Raw genomic sequence first — 18464 nt, 5'->3', positions numbered from 1 at the left:
ATGAGGTAGAGTTTTGATTTTTTTTCTCCAATATAGCAAAAATCTTTCTTTTTTTCTGACATTAGAACCAAACTTACTTAGTATTATCCTTTTCACATCTGGTTCAGATACCCCGGGCTTAGAAATTGCGTTTTCACACCTGGTAAATTAATCCGGGTTAACATCTAGCCCTGGAAATTGCAGGGCTAAAAACTGTCGTAGCTCTCCAAAAACCCAGGTGTGAAAAGGGTATAACTATGTCAGTTTTTTAAACCTGTGACAATTTATTTATTAAATCAAGAACAACTCTTTACAAACACTAATGAGTGTGTACCCTATCAAATCCTCACATAATTCCGAATCACTTGTTCTTTTCAGAATTCTACCCAGGATAAATTGATGTCAACCGCAGGATCAATAACCAGCACAGACTCAACAACAAAGAGACCTAGGCTGAAACTAAAGAATACATCCGGAGGGAACTGGAGGAAAGAGATTCTAGGAGATATCACTGTTATGAACCCACAAGAGGTAGGTCCAGCTACCTTGATGTTCAAAGAAGTATGGACTTTAATGAAGACATGAGATTCAGTCAAAGAAGAATAAGGAGGAGAAAAGGAAAAAGGAGAAGAAGTAACATACAAAGTAAAAGATGGAGTAAAAGAAGAAGAAGAAGATAAAGTTAAAGATGAAGAAGATGGAGGAGGACACATGTTTCATGACCAACGTAGATTTTGTGCTATAGTGCAAATACAAACAACCCTTTTACCTGTAAAACAATTTGGATATAAGGAAATTCAGCAATCTTGAATATGACAGCCATTTTTGTTGAAAGAAACTGTCACACATTGCAAAAATTCATTATTGTGTCAGTTGTGATTCAGCCATTTTATGCATCAAACTGTTTCTTTTGAACATAATTTATGAAAACCGGTTGTTGCTTTTTGGCACCTTTTTTTGGTTTTTGCATTTTGTTAACAGGCTTAGAATTCAAACAAAATGACAATTCTTGTGTTAACAGTCTGGGTTATTGTTCTATTGTTAAAATTCTCAACTTGTTTTGATTCATTTTAGGATAGATGTAAGAATGATACATGTAGTGTCAAAGAATGAAAGAAGAATATTATAATTAAGGATCCCACAGAAGCATTTAGCCTTTATCATTTCCAAACTTTCATTGTGTGTAAATTGTATCAAGTCATACATATATAGCAGTGACAAATATTAAATTAAATTTATTATATCATACTCTTTTTACAGCTGAAGGACTTGAATAAGATTCTAAAATCACAACACACAATGAAATCCAAGTCACAGAGTCTAGGAAGTGTAAGTATTGTGTATCTCTCTCAAAGAGTATGTAGTCATTTGTACATGAAATATCATAAATAAGATGGACCAGGGATCCAGATAATTAATAAATGGACAAGCACACAAAGAGATGATGATTTTCTGTACAAATTCAAAGAGGGACTGTTATCTTATAACCTATGGTAGTTGGTATTGCCCTTTGGGAGCTAGGTCCTCTTTATTTCTCAGTTCGTCTCTCTTTTATGAATAGACATATATCTATATGATTCTAGTAACTAGAGTTAGATAATGTCTCAGTAGTTGTAAATTTAGATTATATATAATGCTGTGGCAGGAGGGGGTGTTCTATGTGCTAGAGATATGATCATTATCTCTGTACATCATTGGAACTTGAAGACCAGAAGGAAATATTGATGATTGTATAAAACTGTCTTTTAAATCTGTATTATGATAACCCTCCCTCCTAAAAAAAGAGGATATATTTATATATTTCTCTCTTATTTATTATTTTTGTTATTTCAGAATTTACGGAGACAAGCTGCTATGTGAGTATTGCATTTATTGTCTGTATAGATTCAAGTGAGCTCTTTGTGCAAACTGGTTGTGCATGATGCATATGATTGCTTGGACATTTTTAGAAAAAACAAAAATATTGTAGATGAGAGTCTGTTAGAACCTGTGTAGGGAGTATATTGATTAACCAAATTAATTCAAGATTCATTGGTGAGAAACAGTCTCATGTCTTGCTTCACTGCCTAGTTTTGGATTTACTCTTTAAATTGTTAAAAAATAATGTTGTTCTATGTAATATATTTGAGTCTTTATATATTATATGTTTATATGTATGATGATGGGTATGATGTACACTGTATAAAGTTTTGTTTGTCTTTATAATTATAGATCAGAGAGCATAGAGGAAGAGAGTGAGCCTACATCAAGCAGAAGCATTCCACCTCCTCCTATAGTAAGTATTGTCATTAACTCATCAACCAAAGACGTACTATTGTCCTTCAGTTCATGTATGATAGAAATGCTACTAAACATTATCTTTGATAGGTATACTTATGTCATCAGTGAAGCACAAATTTATAATACCATGTTTCCTTGTTACCATTAACGGTATTATAACAAAACAGTTTTGAAATAATGGGAATTAATAGCTACAGGAACACTGATCTTGCAAAAAGAGAGCTTCACACAAGCTTGCAGTCAAATGGATTAAAAAATTGAGAGCCGTCAGGTATATACGTGTATTGTATGTGCTTTGTTCATGTATTATGTAGCACATTGGATAAAGCATTGGAGCTTTGACTTTGAATTCATGTATCAATCCCTATTTATATGAAATGGGATTGCTTCAAAATTGAAGCAAAGAGACTCAATATTCTAGTTTTCTTTTGTGTTTGATGTAGATCAGTGTCCAGCATGCGCCGGCAATTCCACAGATAATTGAAGAAGAAGAAGAACCAGAAGAACCAGATAGAGGTATAAATCTTCATTCCTCTTCTCTTTCTCGCCCTTCTTTTTACCCCCCCCCCCCTCTCTCTCTCTGTATTGTTATCACTTATGACCATGCATACAATGGTAACTGCTTCATCATCACAAAGCTTTTCCACTCTTTGCTTCGATCATATCAGTCTTCAGAAAGGGAGCAGTAATGTTAGATTAGATAGAACATATCGTCTGTTTGGAGCCAGAACGCCGTTAACTCTATGTTAAAGTATATGAGTTAATGCCTTTATGGCTCCGAACTGACAATGTGAACATTCATTTTATATTTTATATTTCATCCAATCAGATCAGTGAGTTTTGATTTCATGCATGATTAAATTATATTCCAAAGTTAAAACATTCTGTCTGAAGAAGTTATTATGTCTCCATATTCATTCAAGCTTCATGCTCACCATGTATTGTGTGTTTCTTAGAGAAAGATCTGATTTTTTAAAACCATGTAATTGCCATGCTCTGTATGTGATACATGTACATATGTTTTATTCTGCTTATATATAGTGACATTTTTCCAATACAATGTAGGAGTGTGATAGAGGGAAGGAAGATACAAGGGGGAAGGAGAAAAGGGAGAGAGGAGAGTTATGAATGATTAGAGATATGCTAACTTTTTAATTATAGAGAAGTTGGCAATAGAGGAGTATGAAAGATTATCGATGGAGAGGTATTGTGAAGTTAGAAAAATGTTTGAGAACTTTTAATTCAAATCATTTTTAGAGTTTGCTGTGTTTCATTTTTTCATCATCTTATATTTTTACAAACACATTGTAGGTGATAGTGGCAACGAAGGGGATACTGAAAGTAAGTTATATTCTCAATGCCTCTACCCTGCTCACTATGGATCAGGCAACTCAGTTTGACTTAGTTCTGGTCCTTAAATACACACTGCTTTCTTTCTATCACCACTCTCTAATCATATGCCAAATGCATTTTTTCTTTTCAAGTAAATAACTTCTTGTACTGTGGAATAAAGGTGCCATGGAAATACTAATCATTGTGTACTTGTCTTCATCACATTAATTGTATAGTGTTGTCATCTTCATAATTGTATTTGTATGTATAACCGTTTAATCATTTGTCATCATCTATCAATCTTCACAAAATACAGGGGAAAATATGTTTTGTTTGATTTGATGTTGTATTTGTTGATCCTCAGTTGAATGACAGTAATTAAAATATTTTTTGTGTCTACTTGATGTGTCTACTCACAACATTAGTTTCTCAGGTATTGTGCATCTATTTCATTGTCCTTACAAATATTGAAGATTATACGGATGGAGGTGTGAAGATATTAATTTTGGTTGAGTATATTGGTTTTAAATTATTTTTTTTTTTTTTTATATATCATCATTATTAATATAACATTTTATGTAATGTAGGTACATGTATAATCAATATACATTTACGTTTATTATCAGATTAATTGAGGGTGATTATGTGATTCTTTAATGTACAGGAATGTACACTTACATGTACATTTCCACTGCTGCAGTGTGTAAGGCAGATTGTTTGATAGTACTGGAAAGAGTTGCATACTTTTTAATGAAAAATTTGTGTGTCTTAATAAATTAATCATGTGTGTTCAACTTCAACCAAACGTTTGATCATGATCTAGGAGTGACTTGTATAATGGCACATAATATGTCTGAAAAAGTATGATAAGATTTTGAGCAAATAGAGTTTTAGAGACCAGGTAAATATGAAAAATACAGTTATTGGTTTCGCCAACAAGAATTATGTCATATTGCATATATAAGCAGAGTTGATATAACTATAAATGCCTGTGCTGTAAGGACAGAAACAGATACTAATAACATTTTTGATTTTCTATACAGACAGTGACAATTAAAAAGTGTGAGGGCAATCTTGACTGTTTAAACAGACTTAGTAATGTTTGAAAAGGGTGAAAGTAATAATAGAATCTTTGACTTCCGGTATCTATACAGACACTCTGACAGTTGAAAAGCCTGCATTACCCAAGGAGTTGAAGAAGAAAAGAAACAAGGAACAGACAAAGAATGGAGAGATGCCATCTTGGGCAACTAAGTTTCTTCAGTCTAATAACATCAAGGCATCAGGAGATCTTGGCATGGATGAAGCTAAGTCTGGGTAAGACTAATTACTAATTACTTTATCATATATGGAAACCTAATTTTCACTTAAGCAAATGTCTCAAAAATTGCCTCAGAATGTGTTGAAAACGTACTCAAAACCATACATTTTAGGATTTCTCAGGCCATCCCTTTTTAAATATTTGGTCTATTTCACTGGTAGAAAAAGGAAATTAAATTTGAATTGTCCTCTTTACAGAAATACCCATTGAAATTTAGACTCGATATAAAACCAACAGTTATTTGCAATACTTTTTGGAAGTTTGAATCCTTTTTGTGTAAAAAAAAGGTTTTGTACACGCTTCAATGAACTTCTACCAGTCATAACTTCACGCAAATTTGGGCTATACAGTTAACAATTGTTCAATTGTTTTGGTTGGTTAATTTAAAAAAATACCATCTATTTTTAATTTTCAAAAAATTCTGCTGAGATTTCCGATGCATACATTTGACAGTATTAATTTTCACTTTTGAGGCGGTATCTCATCATTTTGCTGAGCTTCAGTATGAACTATGCAGGGGGTTAGCAGATCTTGGCATTAAATGAAGCCAAGTCTGGATAAGACTTCAATAACATCAAGGCTTTAGTAAACCACAAATGATGTGGAAAAGTGCCCCTATAGGTTTATAGGGGCCTTTCTCACTTTATTTGGTTCTTTTGTATATTTTTTTTGGTCATTATTGTTGTTATGATTGCTTTACAGATCATTATATGTTTGAATTATTTGTCTTTATATTGTCATGTGTGTATTCATAATCTTCATAGTTTTTTTTCATCTAGAATTGATGCAATAAGTTATGTTAAGCATTTTCATTTGTTTGTTTTCGTAAAATAGATCTTCAGATGAGACAGAGAAAGCAGCCACTGCAGAAGAACAAGTCTAGCAGATCTTCCATCAAATAAATTTTTTGTATTTGAATATGCTGTGGGCAATTCAAGTTGCAAGTGCTATCAATACATAATGCATATGTTCATTGGCATTCACAATGTTTAATCCTTCTGAATTGCATTGTCCTCAGTGGCAGATCCAGGGTTCGTTTGCTGGGGGGGGGGGGCACTAGCCCTTAAATAGTCCCCCTTCCCAATAAGAAAGTCGTCACATCTTTGATGTGCCTCTTTTTGAGAAGGAAAAAAATAAAAAGGATACAAGTTTATCACATTTTTGAGGAGCGTTTGCTGGACTAATATGGCTTTTAAGCATGTACTTTAGGTGTGCTCATGTCTCTGTGTCCCTGTGCATCTGCCAATGGTTATATTGCATGATTTCTAAAATTGTAAATGACGAAAAATCAAAGCTGGGAAGATAGAAATCATATTTGGTTAAAAATATATAACAGGAGAACAATACTTACTAATTCACTTAAAAATACTAAAATATAGCAGTTGACAAATCTATTTTATTTATGAGAAATCTGCACCCCAGAAGAGCACCAACTTATTTATGCAATTTACGTTCTGGCAATAGTAGTACAAAGGATAATAGCAGGTGAATGAAATGCTTCATCACCACACACACCTGGGAAGGAGGTATCCATTCATTTAAATACATTGACTTGATAAACGACTTCACAAAGTACGTCGGGTTATTATAAAAACATGGTGATGCCCATGACGTGCTGAGAAACTGTACATTATTCTTGCTTTATGCCTCTCTCATATAATTTGGTGGGTAATTAGATTAATAGGCAAGAATATAATAAATCTCTCAGAATAAGTAAAGTTATTTCTTAGGGCGAGGTTTCCTTTAAGGTCATGACATAAGACATAAAACATAATGAGTTTTTATTTGAAGAATGAAATGTATATTTATCAATAATATTTGTAAGTTTTTGCTTTTAAACTTGTGATTTTACACTCTTATATAGTTGTATATTTATAGTGAATATTTTATGAAAGTATGCAATTAATAGGATCCATGGTGTGTGATTTGTTATGCAATGGTTAGATGATTTAGGTGATAATTTGATTCAACAGTGTCTTCATATGCTGCACTGAAACAATGTAAATCATATGATTCTATCTTTTTATACAAAGCTAGCATATTTTTGACATGTTTAAAAAGACCATTAGAATTTGATATATCAGATGAACTATACATGTATATATTGTTTTATGAAGAAGAAAAGTCTATCATGCATGCCTAATTCCATCCAGAATCATCGGTCTAGCTAAGATTGATTCATGTGGGCGTATATTATGCTTCAAGATATGTAAATATTTATAATGTAGACAGCGACAACTGAATTCCAAAGTTTGTAAGATATGCAAGTTTTTATCAGAAAATATTTGTAAATTTTAAGATATTTTTCTATTTGATCAGGATTTTGTGATTTAAAGAATTTCCAGCCTGTGGTCTTTCAAACATGAATCATTGTAAGCACAAGAGAGCCACATGCACATTCTACAGTAGCAATATTCATATACCTCAAATGATAAATTAATGATCCACTTGTTGAATGATTATGTGTAGATTGATAATGTATAAAACCATCATGATGATGTCTGTTTTCTACATTACACATGTAGTTTTTACTATTAATAGTCCATAACATGCACATGTGCAGTTTTTATCTATCACTCTTTATTAAAAGTATCAATATCAAAGAGGTGCATGAATTCTCTGGGGAAAATCTGGTGAAGCAGTAAGCTTTATTTTAGATTTTTGGCCTCAAAAGGAAAACTGGTTTTACATGGTTAGTTAAATGAATTCATGACATCAGTTGAATTGGTGAAAGAACTTTCTTTTGACTGTTGTTGATATTTGTATAAAACTACATGTCTTTGTAATTGTTGTGAATGTGTACGTAACATACATTAATGTTATGTGTATTGTATTGCTCCAATGGCTACTTTGTAAACAATTAGAGGGATTTGCTTGATGACTGTTGTGCTCAAAATATATGGAATATGTGGAGAATGTAAAATATTTTGCACATTGGTGCTCTAGCATACACAATACAAAATGAGAATTAACAGTTCATCAAGTTCGATACCTGCATGCCCTTTTTATTACCCAAACCTCAAATATTGTGGAAGGTCACAGAGGTTAAAAAAAAGCCTCACCAGGACCATTTACGCATCCCAAACACCATTTTGATAAATCATTGTTTTGTAGACTGCTATTTACACTACTAGAAAAGAGCCTAAAAGACATTGGTGTTTGCTCTATCTTATTAGTTTTTGTGTGAGTATAATGCTGCTCTATACATGCTAACAAACGGTAGTGAGGAGAGTCACGTGACCTAATACCAGAATCATTTATAAAAGTTTTGAGAGCGAGCATTTACACTGCAAAAATCTGAATTTTCTGCTGGTATTTAAAAAAAAGCCACACTCCAGAGGATAATTTTTCAATTTTGTTTGTTCGTTATTTGCAGGCAGTTGCTTAGCAACTACTGATGATCGAGAACACCATATTTGTGAGATAATTTTACTGCAGTGTAAATGTAGCTTCTTTCGTACGTTATAGGGGGAGGGGGGAGGGGTGCACTGAAATGAAATAACAAGATGTACATGATTGTTTTGATTGCTTTTGAAAAATAATTATTACATTAAATTAAAATGATAAATAAAATCTAAAGAGAAAGAATTGCTGTATTTGTCTTCATGAACAATTGCTCAAGACATGGAATGTAAATATTAAACTTGAGAAGAATACATTTATCATGTTAATATCAGTGACAGTTTTATTCTATTCATTTGTGTGACATGTTAGGTTTAATAACCATTCATTATATTTTGTATTCCTCTCTCTCCTACATCTTAGTATAGTACATGTACCCATGAAACCCTCTCACATGTTCAAACAGTTACTGTGATATCTTGAATAATCTTCTCAGTTTAGGTATTGCACTTGATAATTTTGTCTTTAGTTGTGCTAGAAATGAATGAATGTAAACCCCTGTATGAGTGGCAGTAGTAGATCATACACATTATAGTCAATCACTGCTGTGTTACACACATACCATAAGAACAACATTTAACTGAGACTGATGGTCAAAGTAAGTGAAAGCTGCAGAAAAAAAATATTGAGAGGGAGAAAGAGAGAGAGAGAAAGAGAGAGCGAGTAAGAGGATGTGCTCAAAGATAATGATAGAAATGGAAAAAAATGAAAGAGATTGAAAAGAAGATACGGGAAGAGGCTTGTATAGGCCTTTGAAGATTTCTAGAAGAATAGAACTACCGGTATTATCATTATATGTATTTATTCGGTATTCCAAATACAGCGATACAATGAGGTCATATGAGATATACAGTAAGAACAAATGATTCGGCTTCCCCTGCTGCACTTTCACACAAGTTTCATGGAAGGAAAAAAAGAATGGAATTCCTAAGACCATTGGGCCTTTCCCACCAACTCCTGGAAGAGCACCAGAGGAAGCTACAAACATTGGAGGAAAAAAAAAGGACGACGAACAAAGAGAGCGATAGAGCGAGAGCAAAAGAGTGCAGAAAGAGATAATATGAAACAGAGGAGGGGAAAGAAACGAAACATTAATGAACAAGTTACCAAAGGGTCCACTTTCCTTACAACAGGGCCCATATTCGCATTTATTCATTTAGATTCAGATATAAATTCATAAAACCTTACTAAGCTAGTTGCCAGCTAGGCTCTAGTAGCCAACTAAAATTGCTATGGAGTAGCCAACTTGCCCAACTAGTTGGAACTCGCCATAGTGTGCCGTCTTGTGGAGTAGACGTGGGTGGAATAAATAATTCATTTACATAATTCTTTGTGCAGCACTGGAAGTCTTAAAGAGGCATTCATAAAACCTTACTAACAACCTTATCAGTAAGTACCAAACTAGGGAGGATTTTATTTGCTAAGTTGCTAACTAGAGAATGGAATACAGTGCTGTTGGGAACATCAGAATTTAATAGAAAGAGAGGAATGTGGAGACAATATTTTAACAGGCAAATTTCCAGAACTCTTTGTTCAAAAGTTTACCTTGGCAGAATATAAACAACCAATGATTGATGCATTACCCTTTATTGCATGTTTAGCATTTGGAAGAAGAATAATCAGCTAGTCTCTTTCTTTCCCTCATATCAGTTTTTTTCCCCCTCTTTTTTCTCGTCCTTTTCATTCTCCTTAGTCAATCTCTGCCCTCTGTCTCCGTCTCTTTAATTGTTCTCAGTTTCTCTTTCTTGCGCTTTACAAAAAACAAGCTTCTCAGTTTTCTCTTCTCTCCCATTCAATTTTGTTTCTTTCTTTCTAGTGACATAAGGTATTGTTCAAGTGTAAAGTGTTACACTGTAACACTACTGGGACTCTTGCGAAGGTCCATGGTAAATGTGCAAGTACACAAATGCAGTGTGCACTTTGTCTCCATCCTTCTATCTCTCCTTGCTCAACAATCACATCTCCCTGATGTCTCCACTGGACTATAAACCTCTTGTAATTATCTCCAATGTTTAAAATTAGTTTAATTCCTCACACAAAATAACTGATAAAGTCACACAATTAATGAATATATAGTGCTTCAAATGAATGTATTTATTTCCAAGGTAGTACCTTGTATGAACACAATAAGGCAGAGTTGTGAAGGATACATTAGTACTGCAATCATAAACTACATCACATCTAGAGGTTAATCTGAATCGAGTCACTATTAGCTTTCACTCATTGAATGTATACGAGTATGATACTAATACTTCTTCCCTTATTACAAAGATATCATCAGGTGTTGGTAAAGATATCTAGCAACATGCTGAGTATTGAAGCTCATATAATAAACACACTGACATTTACATAATTTATTAGCAGGTACATGACTACATGTACAATACACCATAACTATTTTGAGCTAAACACAGTACTGATTTTTATGGTGCAATTTTGCATTAGATTTTCAGGTTAAAAAATCAGGAGATCTGTCACCATTCTAAAAAGAAGGAAAAAAAGGTAGGATTTTAGTAATCTGTGCAGTAAGTAAAGCTTCTTTGGCTAATTCAAGATGAAATTAGATCCCCCCAAATATAATGAAATGAGCTACCTTACAGCAATTTAGTTACAAAGAATACATGTCAGTATTCACAAGGGTGAGATGAAGAAAAAATGTTTCCAAAACAGAAATATTAATTGTTTATGCAAGCTAATATTGTCATATTTCTTAGAAAATGTAAGGAAGAATTACAAAGTTGACAATATCGAGATTTAAACAAAAGGTGCAGAGAATCATTTGCTTAACATTACTTTGGATGCACATGCATTGTAAACAAATCTTTACAAAAGGCAAAAGAATACTTGGCAATTAAGTTTAATATGTTTGTTATTCATACTTATAATACTATGGCACATGATCATACTTTAATGTAAACTAGAACAAAATGAGATGATAAAGTCCTCAAGCTTATGATGCCTGCCTGCCTGCCTGCCTGGCTGGCACTTCATACCTTGATTGGTATGTAGACATGATGTAATTGAACCACATGACCTATGAAACAGAAACTTGACGTGTCTAACATGGCATTGCACACGCTATTATGTCTCTACAAATATTGAGCTACAAATATAGGTCGTATTTGTACCTTGTAGACAGAGAGAGAGAGAGAGAGAGAAGGGTGGGGTGGACAAGTTAGAAGAGGAAGAGAGCCAGACATATATTTATGTAGAGATGGACTGACAAAAAGATTCTACTCACTAAAGTACTGCAGATATCAATTACAAAGAACATGGCTATATCACATCTATACATGAAACAAATTAAATTCATACAGAAAAAGGCACATTTGATTACTTTAATGAGAGGCAGAATCATATTTACCCATCAATTAGCACAACACAAAACTATCTTCCTTACACCATACATTAGATACAAACATCTAATCAGACATTGAAGTACATGTACAACTCTATTGATATAGAGTGATGCACATTTCCTGGCATAATCATTAAAACCCAGAACGTGTTGGCAAGAGAAAGAGAAGTTGATAGTTGTACCCTATGTGAAGATTTCCTGATAAATGTTTTTCACATCAAATATTCAAGTAATAAAGGCAGCATGGTAATACATTTGTTTGTTTTCCATTTATCAATTTTTTTCTTCAATATTTCATAACTGAATGAAAGTAGAAATGTGGATTGTTACCATCACAATGGACTAATACACATGTAACCACGTTATCTGGATATCATTTTTTTCTGTCCAGGTTATTGTAATTGATTATACCCTGTACATAATATTTGATTGTTTCAGCCAACATGTGACATTGCACAAAAATCATAATACATGACACATTTCCTGTTTATGTTATATTCATCTCCTTCCTGATGCCAACTTCCCTAATCCAGAAATTAAATACTGTCCACGGGCTACCTATTGCAATCTTATCATTCCACACAATACTTGGCAAGAATTATCCTACTGACTGACCAAATGAGTTGAACAAACATACTGCACATTTATACAGGATTTCAGTTTGTTCCGTCTCACAACTAAATGAACAGAATGGGTAGATTGATTGTAAAAGATTGCTAGATGGGATGGTGCTGTTTTATTAATTATACATTCAAATGCATGACAAATTTACAAAAATGTTAAAGATACTTTCTTTTCTTAAAAAAGTAAACATGTAACAAACTATTCAGTTTCCATTAAAACATAAAACAGTTACGGTATATAAACACCAACTGGCAAGTTCATATTAACAAATACAATGTACTCACATTTTTAATACTGTTGACGACTTGTTAAAGGCTGAGTGCACTCCAAAAACAATTTGCTTTTAATAGAGGCAGAAAACAAAGAGAAACAGAGTGAGAGCAAAAAAAGTATGAAAAACTGTGGAACTTATTTTGATTTGATTATCAAATTGTGACGTCATTGCCTAACTATAACTATTTATTGATAGCCTTGTTTTAATTTTCCTTTTTATCCCCCCAAAATTGATTTTCCCATGCCTTTGCCCCCAGATATGATTTGTATCATATTGCGTGCATGACATTTCACAAAATCTTTTATGAACTTTGAAGAATTGATACCATCTCTGAATATTGTATACAGGTATTCATAATCATTTATTTTTATATAAAAATTTTATCAAAATTCAAATTTTTCATGATTTAACTGAACAAAATTACTCTATTTAATAGTGCATCCACACACAAACATATTACTATCAATTTAACTTGGATGCTGGTGTGAGGAAATCAGATTTTCAGGGGGAAAATTGGAAATTTACACTATCTATATAAAGAAAATAATTAGTGGATAGTAAGGCATTGTCATCACAGATTTATGAGTGACTTTTAAAGTTTTTCATGTCATTAAAAACTTTCTTATCAGTTATCCGATTTTGCTCAAACTTTTTTTGATTGGTTCATCTTATTTTTCTGCTTCTATTGAAAGTAAGTAATTTTTGGAGTGGACTTGCCCTTTAAAGTCAGTACTTTTGAAGAAATACAGAAACACATTTGATCTCACACAGAATGCACATCAAATTCCTGAGAATCTAGATAGTCTTGAACTCTCTTGTTAGCATTCTAATTTGATTGTCATTAACATATAATTAATGTTTGTGCTTCAGTTTATATATCATTTCTTTATTTTGATTCTAAATGATACATTCAACTTAGTTTTTTATTAAATAAAACCACTCGGCAAGGCACAAACAAATTGTTTTTCAAGCCCAGCAGGCTTACCAACAACCGTTTCCCAAACAATGAGTAATCTCATTTTCTTGCACAATGTGATATGAACTGGCAAGAAACAAAAAATGCTCGCAATAAAGATACATGTAAAATGTTTGCAATAAAGATACATGTACACATGTACATGTATATGAGTAAAAATGAATGATAAATCTATTATATATCATTTTCATATTCAACTTACAGCTTACAACAAAGTCTACATCTACATGCATGTTAAACAAAATCCAGTGAAATACATAGAGGGCAGTTAGTTACTAAAAGCAGAAAGTATTACGCTCTTTTGATCTGGGTTCTAACCTTTTACACGTACCATGCTCCTACTAAAAGAGAGAAGCTTTTAGAAAATACATCGCACATCAACACTCAGAATTCATAGAGAGAGAGAGAGAGAGAGAGAAAAGTTACATGGGCTAACCATTTTGATTAACAAAAAACAAGTCATTAGTGTTGATATTCAAAGGCCTGTGCTTCTGCAAGATATGAGGTTTCCTCAGAAAAACAGCATTTATCCTTGGTTCAAATAAAAAATATGTACTTGAAATTTCATAACTTAAGACTACGTCCACACTCCGAATGGTCCCCAACTATGATACACTGTACATGTACATCCTGTAACCTCAAAGTTTAAAACCAGACCAACAAAGTTAACAGACTCTCATGTGAATCTAATTATATAACATTATTATGCAATCAAGAGACAAATATATTTTAAAGAGGGTTAAGGCTGATGTTATCAGCATTAAACTTTCATAAGTGACTGGACTGTAAGGTCACTGTACTTGATGGGTTCTCAAATTTCAGAGGTGGCAAGAACATTTCTAAAACTGTAAAAGAACTATTTTGGGGGTAAAAGCCATATTCCTTACATACATGAAACGGATACTTAAAGTACAACTGAATTGTCTGAATACTTAAAGGAAACAAATTGGAGTTTCTATAAAACCAGATTGCCATGCACACAGAAAAGCTATACAAATGCAGAATGATTTCAGAAATCTGATAATATTATAAATACAGCATGAAACCATGGACCTACCAAGAAGTCTTAGTAGGTCCATATTTAATGAAACTTCTAAAGAGAGAAAAACCTGTCTGCTTTTAATTTTTTTTAAATAGTCTTTTGATGCCCCCTTCCAATGGAGGAATGCAGTGTAGCCGGATGTAGTCTCAGCGGATTGACGGAACATATCCCAGAATGAAATACACCTCTACATTGATTTGTCTGTACATGAACCTGTGCTTGAAACAACTTTCCATTTCCAACTTTTCTCCATCAATGTTCTATGTCCTAATAATACTCCATGACCATGTCCCAAATGTCCTAAAAAATGATGTCTAATTTTTCTAATTCACATCACAGAAGAAAATTTAGATGGCTGACACTAACAACCTTTTATTAGGTTTTCAAAATCAGAATCATACAATTTCCATCCTTGCTCTAATCCTCTAGTGCATTCTAAAGCTTTACAACAAAACAAGGAACACTGACTGATTCATCTCCATTATCTTCATGACTTTGCCAAGAGCTCATTTCGTTGGCAATCATCCTGGCCTAGGTCTAGATCTAGGCTAGTATTTGGACTAGGTTTATACTCCTCCATCATTAGTCTTCTAGTAGTTCTTCATCAAGGGCTGATAGATGGCTGAGCTGAGAATCGTCGGCGTCCAGATCTAAAGAGCTATCAACTACCTTCTCCATATCAGACTTATAATCTTGGATGGATTCATGAAGAGAATAAAGCTCACTTAGAAGAGACATATCCAGCTGACGTAGACCAACCTGACAACAAAATCAGATTGAATACAGGAAAATAAAGATGGTCTGCAAAAAGCTCTGCATAAATATCAAATTAATCCAGTGTAATAAGCCATTAATTTATGGATCACTCCAGTCCATACTCAGAATCTGGGGAATCTGGAGATGAAATTAAGCAAATTTACATGTTTTCTACATCTTAAAAAAAAAAATGAAATACTTTTTTGTTGTTTGCTTCCAGCTTCTCTTAAAGGTAAAGACCAGTATTGGAAACACCCCAATTTCAAAAAATGAAATGGAAGCTCTCATTACCAATCATGTGAAAGAATATGTTTTGACTAATACATGATGATACAAAATTTGCCGGGAAACCGCCTACTAATTCATATATTTGGTAAATTTGTTTCTCTCATGGTCTGTGAGAGATATAGGGTAGTCCCATATACGTCTTTCTGTGTATAGTGCTTGTAACTTTACGAAGAATGGGCCAAATTTCTTATCATTATGATGATTCCAGAACCTTGCAGATGCTAGATGCTAGATGATCAACCTTTTCTGATCGATTCCACAACGTTTCTTTCACAATGCAATCACATGACCATAACTGGTCTTTACCTTTAAAGGCATCGTTTAAAAATGTTAAATCTGAGAAGCATGGCCCTACGTGTGGTTAGTTACTGTGATATGGTGTAATATTGAAGCCCTAATAAAATTGTGCCTCAAAATGATCATGAAGTGCCTCAAAAAAGTAAAAAATCTTTGAGAAATTGAGTGACCAGTTTTACCATACTCATTTCCCCCAATACACTGTACAATGTACATAGTGTTATGAAAATCGTTGATTTATAATCAGACAGGTGATCGGCTTGTAAAAGTCATGGGGTTCCTGATTGACCTAAAGGTTTATAATTATCATGGCAGCATGAGCTAAATCCAGGATTTTGTGTCAGAATCCTAGACAAAGTTACCCAATCCCTTTAAAGTTTGCGAAAAGCTCAAAGGGCCAAAATTCACTGGTACAGCAATGCACATCCATAGCGACAATGAATTATACAAATACAGTACATGATGCGTTATGTACCGTAAACAGATTTTGACAGGTCATTTCAAACAAAATCCTTGAAATTATATACATCTCCTACATACATGTATATCAACTTGATGAATTAGTGTAAAAAAAATCTAATACAGGTGTATATAAAATCTGATTTCATAACTATTGTGAAGAGTGCCCAACACCAGACACGCAATGACCTTAGCTTCCATATTTTAATTTTCTATATTTCATAAATTGTTTTCTCACCATCTCTTTGCGGAGCAAGGCCAAGGCAGCATCTAGATTTCCTCTTGGTATTTCAATGCGTTTCCTTTTTTTCCTTCCTCCACTCTTATGGACATGGCTTGGAGAAAATCCAGCAGTAAGACTGTCTTGTATATTCGTTTGGTGGGCTAAAATTCTACCTGTTTCGCGCCAAGTTCCACTGTTAGCATTTAGAAGTCCACTCAAACTTTTTGGTAACGCTGGCAGTCCTGGGAGTTTCATGTTTGAACTGGAATCCATTTTGATGATTACTTGATTGATGACAGAGATTCAGATCTACTTGATTGAGATCCGGTGGCCAAGTCTATTCAACTTTGAGTTTGAATGAAGACTATTTACGTCATTTGAATGTAAGAAAGAACAAAAAGGATGAGGTTGAGAACATGCCATAGGTCTATAAGATTCCTTCACCAGGATGAACTCGCTACGATCGAAGCGAAGCGAAGTACACGATACGGCACAGGCAGCTTGTCAGACTCAAGTCTAAACAAGTAACATCCAATTAAGTTGATGATAACATCTGTCTCACATTGATTTAATGGTCATGAGTTTCGTCATGTGCAAAGTTGTCCAGTGAGTTAGTTAGATGGCAAGATCCCAATGAACTGGAGTACTGACTGAGCTAATTAGCGTGATCTGAGGCTAACTGTATTTTGATGAGTCAAGACCATCGACCACTGTGTAACTGTAGCTGTAGCTTTAGTGTAAACTGTAATGCATGCCCGCATCATCTTAAAGTTGAACACACAAAGGTCAAAGGCAAAACAATCTCGAATGGGCGATGCCAAGAACCCGTACTTGCTCCAGAGGAAGTCCACCTTGTATGTAGAATAAGCTGTAGTAAAGCAGAAAAAAGATAACGCTCCTAAGGCTCGGCTAATCCTATCACCACACCAACATTTTATCTGAGCTGATTGTGTACAGTATGTAAATGTGCGTTACAGCTAGCTCCGTGTGCGAGCACTATAGCCGCGCTACTATCCCAGCTAGCTAGCTACCGGCGGTGGTATACGGAGCAATAATTGCAGCAACAAACGTTATTATGTTACTTCAGTTTTGTATAACGATAGAGTTAATAGACGATAGTCTCTAGTCCGATAGATGACTTGTAAGTTTTCAAAGGCAGCAAGAGACAAACAACCAGTAGATCTATAGACAAACTATCTTTCTAATAGATGACTAACTAAATAGTTAGAATACCGATGATGCTGATGCGATACATGCCCATGTCAAGTCGCCCAATGTCAGCCCGCCCCCTTACAAAGTCGCCCCCAATTGGTCATGTCGCCTCCCGATTTTTTTTGCCGATTTTGGGATTCTTGGTCAGCTCGCCCCCAGTTTTTTGGTCATCTCGCCCCCTAATTTGTTGTTTTAATTTGATGTATTTTACAAGTTCAAAGTCAAGCCATTTTTAGTTCCTTGTATCTCAGTACTATGTTATTAATTTGTTATCACTAAATATTGAAAATTTTCCTCGTAACTGCATATTTTCGAGGATATTTGCATCTAAGTTTCCACCAGCTTTACGTACTGGTACTACCACATCGCTCGTTCTGACTCCACTGACCACTGGCTTAGCTCTAGTGACGGAGCTTATGGATGTAAAATAAACTTGAATACAACCATATTTTCTGTATTTGTAATGAAAGAAAGTGTTCTCACAGTGAAAAGTTGTTAAAAGTTGAATTTTGAAACAGCTACATTTCAACTCTTAGACTATTGAATTATTCATTGGGAAGTCAGCGCTGCTGCGACCTAGCCTGCACCTGCATGTACTGGCCGTACAACCGCCCACTCGCACCGGCGTTATTTTTGTAAAC

General features: G+C 34.1%; 2 protein-coding genes across 4 annotated transcripts; one reads left to right on the top strand and one right to left on the bottom strand.

Annotated features, from left to right (window-relative positions):
- Window positions 1–357: 357 nt before the first annotated feature.
- LOC115929441 lies at window positions 358–8588 on the top strand (the record flags this gene model as incomplete). Of its 3 annotated transcripts, XR_004066495.1 has the most annotated exon segments (9): window positions 358–510; window positions 1240–1308; window positions 1813–1835; window positions 2191–2254; window positions 2703–2775; window positions 3571–3600; window positions 4746–4908; window positions 5747–5892; window positions 5927–8588. XR_004066495.1 is itself a non-coding variant. In XM_030998320.1 (8 exon segments), coding segments are annotated over 8 exon segments (624 nt in total), but the record flags the coding sequence as incomplete, so codon positions are not given.
- A 4316-nt stretch (window positions 8589–12904) lies between these two features.
- On the bottom strand, window positions 12905–17682 carry LOC100893188 (leucine repeat adapter protein 25). Its single transcript, XM_003726836.3, has 2 exons — window positions 16627–17682; window positions 12905–15347 (listed from the first exon to the last, which is right to left on the bottom strand). The coding sequence occupies exons 1-2, from the start codon at window positions 16882–16884 to the stop codon at window positions 15171–15173; spliced, it is 435 nt and encodes a 144-aa protein (XP_003726884.1). The 5' UTR covers window positions 16885–17682; the 3' UTR covers window positions 12905–15170.
- Between the last annotated feature and the right edge of the window lie 782 nt (window positions 17683–18464).

The sequence above is a fragment of the Strongylocentrotus purpuratus genome, unplaced genomic scaffold, assembly GCF_000002235.5.
Source record: "Strongylocentrotus purpuratus isolate Spur 01 unplaced genomic scaffold, Spur_5.0 spur5_scaffold_5, whole genome shotgun sequence".
Taxonomy (NCBI): domain Eukaryota; kingdom Metazoa; phylum Echinodermata; class Echinoidea; order Camarodonta; family Strongylocentrotidae; genus Strongylocentrotus; species Strongylocentrotus purpuratus.
The sequence above is the reverse complement of the archived record's forward strand: the minus strand, read 5'-3'. Positions and strand labels throughout refer to the sequence as shown.

Bases quoted from the DNA above. Each gene is read 5' to 3' on its own strand.
- LOC100893188 (XM_003726836.3), bottom strand. From the start codon at position 16,884: ATGGATTCCAGTTCAAACATGAAACTCCCAGGACTGCCAGCGTTACCA. The intron at 15,348-16,626 runs GTGAGAAAACAA...TTTTGTTGTCAG, and splicing joins CCTTGCTCCGCAAAGAGATG to GTTGGTCTACGTCAGCTGGA.